Source organism: Ictalurus punctatus, chromosome 5, assembly GCF_001660625.3.
Source record: "Ictalurus punctatus breed USDA103 chromosome 5, Coco_2.0, whole genome shotgun sequence".
Lineage (NCBI taxonomy): Eukaryota > Metazoa > Chordata > Actinopteri > Siluriformes > Ictaluridae > Ictalurus > Ictalurus punctatus.
The window spans coordinates 2,967,200-2,979,817 of NC_030420.2; the positions used below are offsets into that span (position 1 = coordinate 2,967,200).

Genomic DNA, 12,618 nt, shown 5'->3' on the forward strand with positions numbered 1-12,618 from the left:
TGCCTGTGTACTTTTATTATCTTCTTGCGCTTGTGGATCAGGTTACATTACTTTTAATAGTTTTTAATTCATGTATGAGAAGTATACCATAAATACACAATAATAATAATAATAATAATAATAATCAGAAGAAGAAGAAGAATATGATTCTTTTTTATCAACTCATTTAGAATTTTTTTTTCCAAAGGCCAGTGGAGCTCGAACGTAACAGAGGTCTCGCCCGAAATCTATAAGCATGAGCAAAGCATCCCCATGTACTGTAGTTAAACACTATGATGTTGTAAGGGCAGCCATCTTGGACACCGAGCCAGAAGTTATACCAAAAGGCTTAAATACGGACTTTCCTTGCTGTTTCACAAAAAAAATATATGAAGTGTATATACTTCATTATATATTATCATGTATAAAGTATATGAAGCGTTTTGGTGAGATACTTATTAGCCTTAATCACTTTGAGGGGTGGAGGGGCAGACTGTTCCCAGCGAGTCTAGCCCTGAGAGTGTAATGTTTTTTTTAGTCATGAATCACACTCTAATTCGACTCAGGAGGTTGTAATAAACATCGGACAGCGATCCTGGTTAAGATAGAGCGCTCGGAAGAGAGTCCGAGCATCTTCTCCGCCACTCTCGTGGAATGCGGAGAGACGGATGAGTGTGCGAAAACGAACAGGTTTAAGTGGCAGATGTAGATGGGATGATGGAGATACCGTCACAGGCGTTTGGAGATGATTCTGCTGGCATTCCAGGAGGGCTGGAAATGCTCTTAGTGTGTGGGTTAAGAATCACTTCATCATCATTGACTCACTAAGAGAGAGAACTATTTGTCTTCTCTGTCACCTGCCCCCATCTCCGTTTTTATACCCATCATTCTTTCTGTGTTTGTTCATCTTTTTCTCATTGTTCCCCTAATCTGTGATTCTCGTCCTCCTGCTGACATCTCTCTCTCTCTCTCTCTCTCTCTCTCTCTCTCTCTCTCTCTCTCTCTCTCTCTCTCTCTCTGTCCTGCAGCATATGCGCGAGGCTGCTGAGAGGCGGCAGCAGTTAGAGTTGGAACATGAACAGGCCCTGGCCGTCCTCAGTGCCAAGCAGCAGGAGATCGACCTTCTGCAGAAGGTGAGAGGTCAGAGGTCGCCGCACCGGAGGGTGGGAACTGTTTTGGGTTAAGCAGTTAAGCAGCTTTGTGACACAGACCATGCTGAGGACATGTGTCTAAATCTTGACAGCAGATACATTTGTGACAAACTGAAACTGTATAACGTATATCACTTGGCAAGGGCTACAGGAAGTTAAAGAAACATCAGCAAGAGAAAGAGGAATTAAACAGAATCTGATTGGCTGAAACCATTGATACCATTGGTGACTGGAGCACTAATGTCATGGAACACACAATGTCCTCTTGTTTATTTTAAGATCCGTCCTAATCCTGTCTCCGAACCACCCTGTCATGGGTTTGTTACCCGACTGTGCTGACCTGTTCTGTGTTTCGTTTGTCTACCTATACCCTGTGATTTCAGTGCATCCTCGCGAAGTCTTACCATGCGTTTTGTGTATTGAATATTTCCAAACCTTGTCTTGTCGTTTCCTCGTCCGTTCTGCTTTTCGACTTTCGCCCGCGTTTTGATATCGATCGTGGATTATCCTTGTTTAACTTTGCCTGCCTGTGTTTCAACCCCTGGCTTTCGCACTCGCGTCCTGCCTCTCACCTGATAAGACAACCTCGTTTCCACGAACCGCACCGTCAAATTACTAGGATTTTGGTGAAAGATCTCCCAAATCTGAGAAAAGTTATCGCCCACAGGATGTCAAATGAGACCTTGGCCCGGGAAAGTTGACGCTCCGGTCACGTTCCACGCTTCAGCTTCTTCAGTTATGCTTTTTTAACTGTTATTACTACATGTGATTGGTTCGCCATCGGGGTCTGAAAGTCCCACAAGTTCCCACAAGTTCTTTGGTTCCTCCCATTTTCAACCAGTCCGATTCAAGTGGTCAAATCTACTGGTGTCTGATCTCTTGTGCCATAATTAATGCTACCGCTTAACCTTTCCTTATCAAGCTACTGGAAGAATTTTTCTATATCATCCACCGCTATAGTCCATCATTGGTACATTCCACAGTGTGTAGGAAAAGAACTGCGACGTCACCACTGATGATCACTTCAGTACTATCCGTGATCACAATCTTACTACAAGTCTCACGAACCTGCAGCCAGGATGTGTTTTTGTGCCTATTTTTTTGCTGGGAAACAGAAGTCGTGACCTTACTCGTATCCGCCAGGTCTCATTTGGATTCAGGACGAATATCGCGGAACAAATATGCAGTAGTTACACACATCTCAGAAGCGCTCCCAGGAGCTATTGCTTGTAGCTGAAAATAGCCTCGGCTCAGCACAGGGCATGTGAGATAGGGTTCGACCTCTGCAAACACACACTCAGAATAAGGAACAGGGACGTAAATGGAAATGGGATTTCTAGCTACAGTAGGGTCTACAGTAGAGTTCATTACTTTATTGAGATCAACACCACTGTATTGTAGCGTTAAGAAAACGCGGTGAAGAAAATAACACACGACACATAAAGACCAAACCGAGTCAGCATGTTACGTCTTTACGCCGGAGCGCTGTTCAGTTCCTGAATTCTGATTGGTCAGAAGCTGTTAATTAGATTTCCGTAACAGCAGCTCTGACAGTAGGGCAAATCACGGGTTTATATTAACGCGCCCGTTCTGTGATAATCGTTATTGTTTCTATGGTAAGAGGACTCGTACGGCAGACACGCCACATAAATGGCGTAAATTATTTTAACAAAGAACGACGTCTAAGCCTTGAGAGGGTTGATTTGAAGATTTATGGAAGAAGATTCCGGTGTCAGTGCTTTTGTAACAGAGAAGTGTCCGGTTGAATACGCCGCTTGGGTCTGAACATGTCGTACGCGTGGGTTCGTTGAAAAACGTTTGTCGGAAATCTGGGTTAACGAGCACCAGGTGGGACTAATTAACTACCATGGAAACAGTTTAACCATAGCGGGAAACATTGACCATATTAGGAATGGTCAGCAAGCTTAAGTCATTGAATAGGTGACCGATATGGTAAATGGCCAAAGGACACTTTGGCATGTGGAGTCATGTGGAGTCATGTGGAGTCATGTGGAGTCATGTGGAGTCATGTGGAGTCATGTGGAGTCATGTGGAGTCATGTGGAGTCATGTGGAGTCATGTGGAGTCATGTGGAGTCATGTGGAGTCATGTGGAGTCATGTGGAGTCATGTGGAGTCATGTGGAGTCATGTGGAGTCATGTGGAGTCATGTGGAGTCATGAATCGAACCGCCAACCCTACGATTAATGGACAACCCGCTCTACCACCTGAGCCACAGCCTCCCCATAATAGCCTACATACTGTGTTAACCCACTGATTAAACCAGTGACGGTGTAACCTGACCCGGGAGTGCTATAAGAGAGGAGAGCTGTATTCGTGCATTTATTTCCACCTGATTTAAATGTCGAGAGCTGCAGTGTCTCAGCACGCTGATTAAATTGCTCAGAGATGAGATGTGATGATGTGTGAAGTGTGCGATGGAACGTTTGACACACTGTCTGTCATGTTCATGAAAGCAGCGGACTCGTACAATTGCCAAGAAACAGCAAGACAGCGGGACTCGGGCACACAGTCGCAAACGCACACAGGTAGACACGAGCAACAAACAAAACTCGACACCCAAACCTGTCGCACCGCTATGAGACCAACGCCAACGATCCCAGCCAAAGGGACAGAGTTTTCCATTTACGGCAATTACGTCAGCCAAGGCGTGTCTGGTGTGTGCTTCTTTAGTTTAGAGATAAATCCTAGAGTCGAGATGATGTATTTTATATTTACATAGACAGCAGAATCGTTGGAACGGAACACTAGAGTATATTCTATGAAGAAGATGCTATGTACAGAAAATAATAAGGTAGTAATGCATGTAAACTTGTCCCAACCTTCTTTGCTCATATCTACCAAGGGTGCCAATATTAGTCGATTTTTCACCAAATCCCACCGTCTTTTCTACATCCTAAGAAACAGATTAGACCCAAACTCTATCCCGAGCCCTTCTTAGACTTGACAGGCGTTTTAATCCGTATCTAATTTGAATTCCTTTTAATGCATATTGTCTAATCTTCGATTTTCGTGACTCCAGGCTCAGGTTGAGGCAAAGAAGGAACATGAAGGCGCCGTCCATTTGTTAGAAGTGAGTATAAAAGCGTGTGTGTGTGTGTGTGTGTGTGTGTGTGTGTGTGTGTGTGTGTGTGTGTGTGTGTGTGTGTTTGATGCATGTGAGCTTTTGTCTCTTTTCAGCTCAGCTTGTAATTGGATAGACCATGCATCATTTTCATTTCATATGCACGATGACTCATATCAGTGGCCCTTCCTCGCTACCCGATATGAGTCTAAGCTCCGGTTATGAAAAGAGAGTCCGTCTGTCTTTTTGTGCAGCCAGACATTTCTCTAGACGCGATATTGCCTCTTCGGAAATACGTGCAGGAATGATTTGTACGCTTTGGTGGCTCTAATTTAATTCCTCTGCCTAATTTCCACCGCACACGTTCACGCTCAGGTTTCAAAAGACTTTGCATGATTTCTGGGTTGTTGTTTTTTAAAAAAAAAAAAAAAAAAAAAAAAAAAAAAATGATTCAGACTGTTTGCAAGAGTGATTTGGTTTTTCTCACATCTCTTGTCACTGTGTTATTGGTCTTTTTTTGCATATACAGAATCACTTGGACAGCATGCAGGTATTGGCCAGTTATTTTTTCCTCAACGTGTTCTCCCATAACCCCTCCCCCTTCCCCCACCCTGTTTCCGTCCCGGGAATGTGTTCATGTAGCGTAGCCTGTCGTGATCGTTCTTTGTCCTCTGGCCCAAGATGGAGAGCAGCTTGAAACGAGCTACGTTCATCTGTGGGATGTTTCGTTTTGTTTTGTTTTTTTGTTTTTTTTGTGTGTGTGTGTAATAATTCTATTTATTTGGTTATGTTTATTAAGAAAAGATTTCACCTAGTCGAAATCCTAATACCTAACACCCGCCTTCCCATGATGACTGCAGTGCACCGGTAGAAAACTAACAACCTTTCAGTAATGAGCGTGTCATAACGAGCCAATCAGACGTGGCTGTAACGGACTCGATGGGTTCTCTCAAGCAGTAATTCAAAACTCTATCATTTATCTCGATATTTTCTTTGCTGGAGATAAATTCATTAGCAACGTTAGCTTGGATCGAGATAGCTTGGATTTTTAAAAAAAAAATTTTTATAATTCAGATCATTTAATTTGCAAAACGATCGGTTGTTGTGCCACCCCTGTTGTTCCAGATTTAGCCAATCAGCCAAGGCATGCTCGATGTTGTGTGTTCAGCGTATCTTTCTTCACTTTTCCATTCAAGCTTCGAGACTAATACAGCACAGTCTGCCTCACCCCAAAATCGACTCTCTACTTCTCTGACCAATAGCTATTTTATAGCTATACAACATATTTTTCCTCAGCACACGGTCCGGTATAACTCCGCCCCCTCGTCCAACCTCCTAAAGTTTGTTGGTGGAATTGTAGTGATTCGGATGCTAAAACAATGGCGTCCAAAAGTCCGAGCGCATTAGAGAAAACGCTTCCGGGTCGTTGTTTTTTTTCTTCCCAATTGAATACAAATAGTTTTAGCGACAATTATATTGTTAGTGAACAGTAAACGAGTGTTTACTCCAGACTCCATAAATTTGTGTAAAACTTTGTTAAATTAAGAAAAATAATAATAATAATAATAATGGAATTCGTTGTGCTCATTTATAAATGAAAGAGCTTTCAATACGGTCTCAGCCTTTTCGATCCCCATTTGAACGTAAATATAAAAATACAAACTCTCCCTGTTATTTGACCAAATCTGGTGTTTGGAAATGAGATTAGATAACGTGCCGGTGTTGTTTGAATCAGGCCTGGGAAGATTTTGGTGTGTACAGACTGATAAAGCAGACGTCTTGGCCGGTCAGATCGGCTAGATTTGGAGCGGAGGGGAAATTTGCACAACACTGATTTTCTCGAACGTTGCCGATGTAACTACGGTCGGAGAAACGAGTCTTCGTAAATGAGCTCAACGTTAGAAATGTAGCAGCTGCGAAACGCTGGAAATACTGTTACTGTTTAAATAACAGACACGAAATATCAGTACCTGTACTTCAGTCCGGGGGTCCAGCGGTGACTTCTGGTTGGATTTATGACACTACGTCTCAGTGAAAGGACTAATAAGTCCATGGAGTGTTTGACCATGACTCTGCTCAGTAGAAAATGACAAGGGCGTTATAAGGGCTTTGGATAAATGCGTCAGTCAAACGAGAACGCGTAGCGAAAATGACCTTGGACAGAGGAAAATCAACAGGGTGAAAAGTCTTAACAGGAAGCCGAATGATCAGAAATGCTAAGCTTCATACTAAGGGACCGGTTTCTAGTCAACGTCTTCCGGAGATGACCCGAGAGGAAAGTGTCCCAAGCCGCGCTCACTACCTGACCCTCTGCTCATTTACGGCTGTTGCATGCGCCCCCATCGTCGTGCTCGGCTTTTTAGCAATACCACAAACACTAGAACCTGTCCCATGAGACTCGGATAAGAGAATCGTGTTGGGAGCAAAATGCTAAGCACGCACTCCTCTTTCATAGCCATGTCTTGAATCACATACTTGCTCCTCTAGATGTTTTTCCTTATACAGATTATGCCAGGATTTGTCTCTGTATTAACATGTCACATCATGCACCACGGAAACCACCGGAACCGGCATGTCCGACACTGTCGATCCGACATGTCCGATCCGACACGGTTGCTTACATCACAGGTTCCTTCACGTACAAGCAAAAGTACAGCTACTGCTTTTATTTTTGAATAGAACCAAAACGCAAAGCAACTCGAAAGTGTTACGTCACGTAGTATGTGACTTGAGACACGGCTTCTAATCAACCCTCGACTGACTTCCACGGATGTTCGACGCCCGTGCGTCGCCCATGCCGCACGCCGTCGCCGTAAACGTGATGATTAGAGCACGTGATGTTTCTTGGTTGTTGAACCTTACAGTTACACCACAGTGCTGGTCGGTTCTTCATTCTGATTGGTCAGAAGGTGTGGATTCATTTTCTATCACAGCAGCTCCGACTGTAGTTCCGAATCGTAGGGGCTGTGATTTAACAAAGGAAAACCCGATATGACGACGTTTTCTGTAAAGAGATGTTTATTGAACATGTATGGACGTTGAAACATGCGTCTGTTCTCGCTAGCGTGCTAGCGGCGGTGACATCGGTGATACGCAGGGACTTAACCTGCTTCGTGGACATTCCATAACATGAAATGCAACTATAAACGGATGAAAAATACATGTCCTTCGGTTCATTTTTAAAAGCACTCTTCATTCGTTCCTTACATTAGGAAGTAAAGTCGCGGCCCTTTATATACACTGGATCTAAAAAGTCTACACACCCCTGTTAAAATGGCAGGTTTTTGTGATGTACAATTTTTTTCTAACCTTTATCTATTAATTAAAGTGCACAACAATAAGAATCATTTTACGGGGGGTGGAAAAAAAATGTACAATAACCCGGTTGCGTAAGTGTTCACACCCCTGAACTGGTACTTTAGTTGACGCACCTTTAGATTTTATTACAGCGTCCAGTCTTTTTGGTTAAAGAGTCGGTCAGTTTGGCGCGTCTTGCCATTCTTCCTTGTAAAAACATTGTAACCGTGTTAGATTGGCTGGTTAGCGCTCTTCAGGTCACCCCACAGATCTTTGATTGGATTGAGGTCTGGACTTGAACTTGTTTTAGTGAAGCCATTGCTTTGATGATCTGGAGGTTCTGCTTTGGGTGGTATTCATGCCGAAAGATGAAATTCCTCTCCATCTGAAATGTTTTAGTAGAAGCCTTAAAATTTTGTGCCAAACTGGTATTAGGAGCGATTCACCATGATTTCCAGTTCCAGCTGAAGAAAAACAGCCTCAAGGTATGATGCTGCCACCACCATGCTTCCCCATGGCGATGGGGATCTTTTGATGAAGCGCTGTGTTCATTTGTGCCAAACATATCTTTTAGTATTATGGCCAGAAAGCTCAACTTTGGTCTTATCAGACCATAACACATTATTCCACATGGTTTTGGGAGATTGGATGATGTTTTTATTTTGTTATTTTGTCGGTTAAAAAAGGCTTCTGTCTTGCCACCCTACCCCATAGCCCAGAGATATGAACAATTCGGGAGATTCCTGTCACGTGTAGGGAGCAAACAGTACTCGTCAGAAGTTGCTGCAATTCTTTTCATGTTGCTGTAGGCCTCTTGGCAGCCTCGCTGACCAGTTTTCTCCTGAACTTCTCATCAATTTTACAGGGACGTCCTGTTCTTAGTAGTGTCCCTGCCGTGCCGTATTTTCTCCACTTGTTGAATATCGTGTTCCGTGGTACATCCAATCCCTTGAAATTTTTTTTTTAACCCTCTGCTGATTGATATTTTCACCAATGAGATCCAGTACCTGCTTTTTAAACTCTTTTCGGCCCGTGGCTTTTCCAGCTGGATGTCACCAAGATGTCAGGAAAATCCCATTGGACCAGCTGTACTTTATGTGGGTTTAATCAGTCACTTTAATGGATGGCAGGTGTGTAATTATTAGTATTGAACATGAGCTTAAATGTGACAGGTTGGTAAAATTATTGTTATTGTTTTGCACCATAATTAATAGGGTAAACCTTTACAATAAAGTGGTAGAAATAGTTCTGACATGCTTTATGTTGGTTTTATGATGACAGATGACTTTTTAGATCCACTGTATATTCCACTCGGACTCACGACGTCCGATCTGAACGCGTTTCCGTGGTTCTTTTAGAAAAGAAAAAAAAAATCATGACCGTTTTGACCGCGATGTCGGGCGTCCCTGCGTTTCCGAGGGGAAATTCTGACGAGACGGAGTTCGCCGTTTTCCCACGAGCACTTTATATCAGTTCTGCATGGTTTAGCGATGTAAATTTTACCGCAATTAATTCTCTTTTTCTGTCTCCGTCACCCCCTTTTCTGCCTTATCTGTCGCTCTCTCTATATCGCTCACTCTCCTTATCTGTCTCTGTCGCTTGTTCTGTTTCTTCCGTCTGTTTTTCCGCTCAGGCGAAGGTGAGGGAGTTGGAGGAGCGATGTCGGGCTCAGAGCGAGCAGTTTAACATGCTGTCGAAAGAGTTGGAGCGCTTCAGGGTACAGGCCGGGAAGTTGGACCTGCTCGGCTCCGGACATCTGACGGGAGGAGACTCGCCCGACTCACCCAGCAAAACACCTTCGCTTTGCTCGCTCCTCAACGGCCTGGGCAAGGGTGTGTAACACACATACACAAAATGCACAGTACTATGCACACGCATAAACTTAACCATAACCAAAAGGAAATCATTTGACAAGAAGATGAATTTTGTTTGTTTTTGTGAGGACTGGCTGATTGCGAGGACATTCGACACGATCCTATCATTATGAGGACATAACACTAGCTTATAGATGGACTTACGGCTGAAACGTTCACACCAAAAGCCACGAAACGTCAATTTTTGATTTCGCGGGGACTTTAAAGAGATCATAATCTCTAGGTAAATAGAATAAATAGCTAGGAATTTGATTTGAATTTGATTACATTGTCGCGCATTCAAACTAAACGGAAAAAGAAAAAAAAAACACGGCAGGGTGAACCACAGAACACGCGTATTTTGTTCAAGTGGTTAAAATGACGAGACACTAGCAACTGTTGCTAAGAAACTAGGAAATATGGACACTAAGCGTAAGCTAGCTAATGACTGTTAATGCTTTGTATAGTGTAGATAGACGGTATATTTGTTCTTACTGGACAATGTAAAGGTAGAGTAACACCGAAAACAAGACGGAGCTGTCGGGAATATCAACATTTACCTAGCAATGGGGGAATCGCTAAGAAATTAGGGATTAGCGAGACTGTTTACGCGGTAGCGACACTTTGCGTCGTCTATACACCAAACTGCCATGATTGAAAGAAAAGGACATTTTATTTTGACGGATTTGGAAGACGGTGTTGAACTTCGTCTGTTCGGGACGTGAGGACGCACGTGGCAGCAGGTGTGTGTCGCTGCGCTGGGCAAAAAAAAAAAAAAAAAAAATATGGAAATGGAGTCTACACGCAAGTAATGAAGCCATCAATCAGACAACACCCGCGCTCCCATGTCAGAACCCTGCGGTTATTACGTCCCTGTGCATGCTGGGATCACGTGTGACGCTCGAGCTGACCTCTGGCTGGAGATGGATCAGATGCATGGATGATTAGCTGTGAAGATAGATGGAGCTGCGAATAGACTGTGTGTTCGGTGGAAGAGAAAGGTGTGTAATATAATTACCGGACCTTGCGGACGTCTTGCCGCTCTCGAGCGTCCAACCGGCTGTTAACGTGATTTATACCGCAGCGCTGTTGAGCGAGTTCGACTGGTCAGGAGCTGTTGATGATAAATTTCTATACCTGCACCTCTGGCACTTGTTCCACTCGCATTAGGTGGACGTTCTTGCGTGGTAGACACGCCACACGGACGCGTTTCTACTGCGATTTCATCAGTGACGAGGTGCTTCTTTAGCATTTTTGGAAGGAGTCTCCAGTGTCAATGTCTGGAAGGTCTTCAGAACGGAGGAGTTCACTGTCCGCTTTGACAAACAAACGTAAAGAGAGCCCGGCGAACGGAGCGACTGTTTATAGCTCCCGCGACGTAAGCGATAACCCGAGCTAACTGGTTTTTTGTGGACGTTAAATAATAGTAGTTGAGTGTTTCTTTTCTCTTAAATAACCGTTTTAGTATCATGGGATGTGTATTGTGTGTCATGTGTCGTGTAGGCAGTGACGGCTCCTTGAGCAAGTCTGTGATCTCGGAGTTCATTCGACCTCTGCAGATGAGCGCGGGAGAGAAGGCGGAGCTGCTTTCCGTCAAGCCCAGCTTCCTGTCCCGGAGCACGCCCTCCAGCCCCCGGCGAACCTGTCTCTCCGAGGTCCGACCGATCTTCACTGCTGCTGTGAGTCGACCCGTCGACGTGCCAGTCAATAAACCGATCAATCAGACAGCCGTTAGACGCTTGCGATTGGGCTAATCCCATTATTTCGACTTTGTTCCGATTACAAGCAAGCTACTAAATCTTCACAGTGTGCGTTATGTACCTTAATGTAAATAACAGTTTGTTATTGCGGCTTTAATGGCTGGGGTGCATCGGGTTCACGTACTGAAAACGGCCCACTGATAATGATCCCAGCCGCAGTATGAGCCCAGTTAATAACACGGTTTAGTTGTGTGTGTGTGTGTGTGTGTGTGTGTGGAATAAGAGTTGAGGGTGTGAAATATCCAATCTGTCTGTTCAGAGTGTGTCCTGCTGGAGTTACTGGCCTCCTCGAACGCCATGCTTCGTCATCCACACTGCACACTTCATACTGCATATTAATGACCGTGCACATGGAATACTGGAAAAAAAAAAAAAAGTTATTAAACGTCTCGTAACATAGAAATCGCAATGCAGTTCAGATATGGATGTCTAGCAGACAGATTCGAAAAGTCCACCCTCTATTTCCAGATGGAGAGAGAGCTGAACCTGTCTCCTCGCGCCAAGCCCAGGTACTCGACGAAGGTCCGGCTGTGCGTCGCCCGCTACAAGTGAGTACTCTCTCGGCTTCAGCGCCAGCACTGGTCAGGTTCAGTGCTTCATGTACCCTAAAAAACATGTGGAGCCATAAATTCGTGTGAATTTAATATCTAACGAATGACTTTCGTCTTCAGTTATAATCCGTACGATGGCCCTAATGAGCATCCTGAGGCTGAGCTCCCCCTGGTGGCCGGGAAGTACCTTTACGTTTACGGGACCATGGACGAAGACGGCTTCTACGAAGGTGTGTGTAGCTCGAACAGAGAACTCTGTGATTCGTTAAAAAGTCGATATATGTAGACCTTGAGCTTGTTCTGTCACATGAACTGTGTTGGACAATTCACATCCAAAAAATAGAAAATAGAAATGTGTTTGATTTTGATTATATATTCGTAACATAATCGTTTCTGCTTTCATCAGGGGAGCTGCTGGACGGCCAGCAGGGCCTCGTCCCTTCCAACTTCGTGGACTTCATCCATGAAGATGACTTCACCTCGTCCTCGAAAGAACCGTCCTACCTCAACTTCACCTTCAACCACAGCAGCAGCCCGGCGTCAGCAGTGAGCACGCTCAATACGCTGCTCTCGGAGAAACTGGAGGCCCTGAGTTCCTGCACCGGCACGGGGACGAGCAGCAGCAGCGGCGTTAGCAGCATGGGAATGGGCATCGAGCTGGGCGTCATGGGTTCTGGCTTGGCCAACGAGCCCCTGGCGCCGTGTGGCACGAGCTCGGGCACGGCCATGCTGGATATGAGCGTGGATGAAGTCGGAGAAGACGTAGTGCCTTACCCGCGGCGCCTGTCCCTCATCAAACAGCTTGCGAAGAGTCTGATCGTGAGCTGGGACTCTCCTCTGGTGCCACCCGGCTGGGGATCCATCAGCGGCTACAACGTGCTCGTGGACCAGGAAGTGCGTGCCAGCGTGCCGTGCAGTGCTCGCACCAAGTTTCTAGTGGAGA

At 44.8% G+C, this 12,618-nt stretch overlaps 1 protein-coding gene across 6 annotated transcripts in view; it reads left to right on the plus strand.

Moving 5' to 3' along the window:
• Positions 1–12,618, plus strand: part of rimbp2b (RIMS binding protein 2b) — an 83,873-nt gene that overhangs the window by 45,587 nt on the left and 25,668 nt on the right. For 4 of the 6 annotated variants that reach the window (XM_047155382.2, XM_017468795.3, XM_017468796.3 and 1 more), the window contains 8 exons: positions 1,008–1,112; positions 4,173–4,223; positions 4,744–4,764; positions 9,145–9,343; positions 10,868–11,043; positions 11,593–11,672; positions 11,796–11,905; positions 12,082–12,618. The exon at positions 12,082–12,618 is cut by the window's right edge and continues 387 nt beyond it. In XM_047155382.2, coding sequence (XP_047011338.1) covers positions 1,011–1,112; positions 4,173–4,223; positions 4,744–4,764; positions 9,145–9,343; positions 10,868–11,043; positions 11,593–11,672; positions 11,796–11,905; positions 12,082–12,618 — 1,276 coding nt within the window. In that variant the 5' untranslated portion in view covers positions 1,008–1,010. The remainder of the gene's footprint in view (positions 1–1,007; positions 1,113–4,172; positions 4,224–4,743; positions 4,765–9,144; positions 9,344–10,867; positions 11,044–11,592; positions 11,673–11,795; positions 11,906–12,081) is intronic. The other 2 variants (XM_017468802.3, XM_017468801.3) reach the window with 2 other exon arrangements.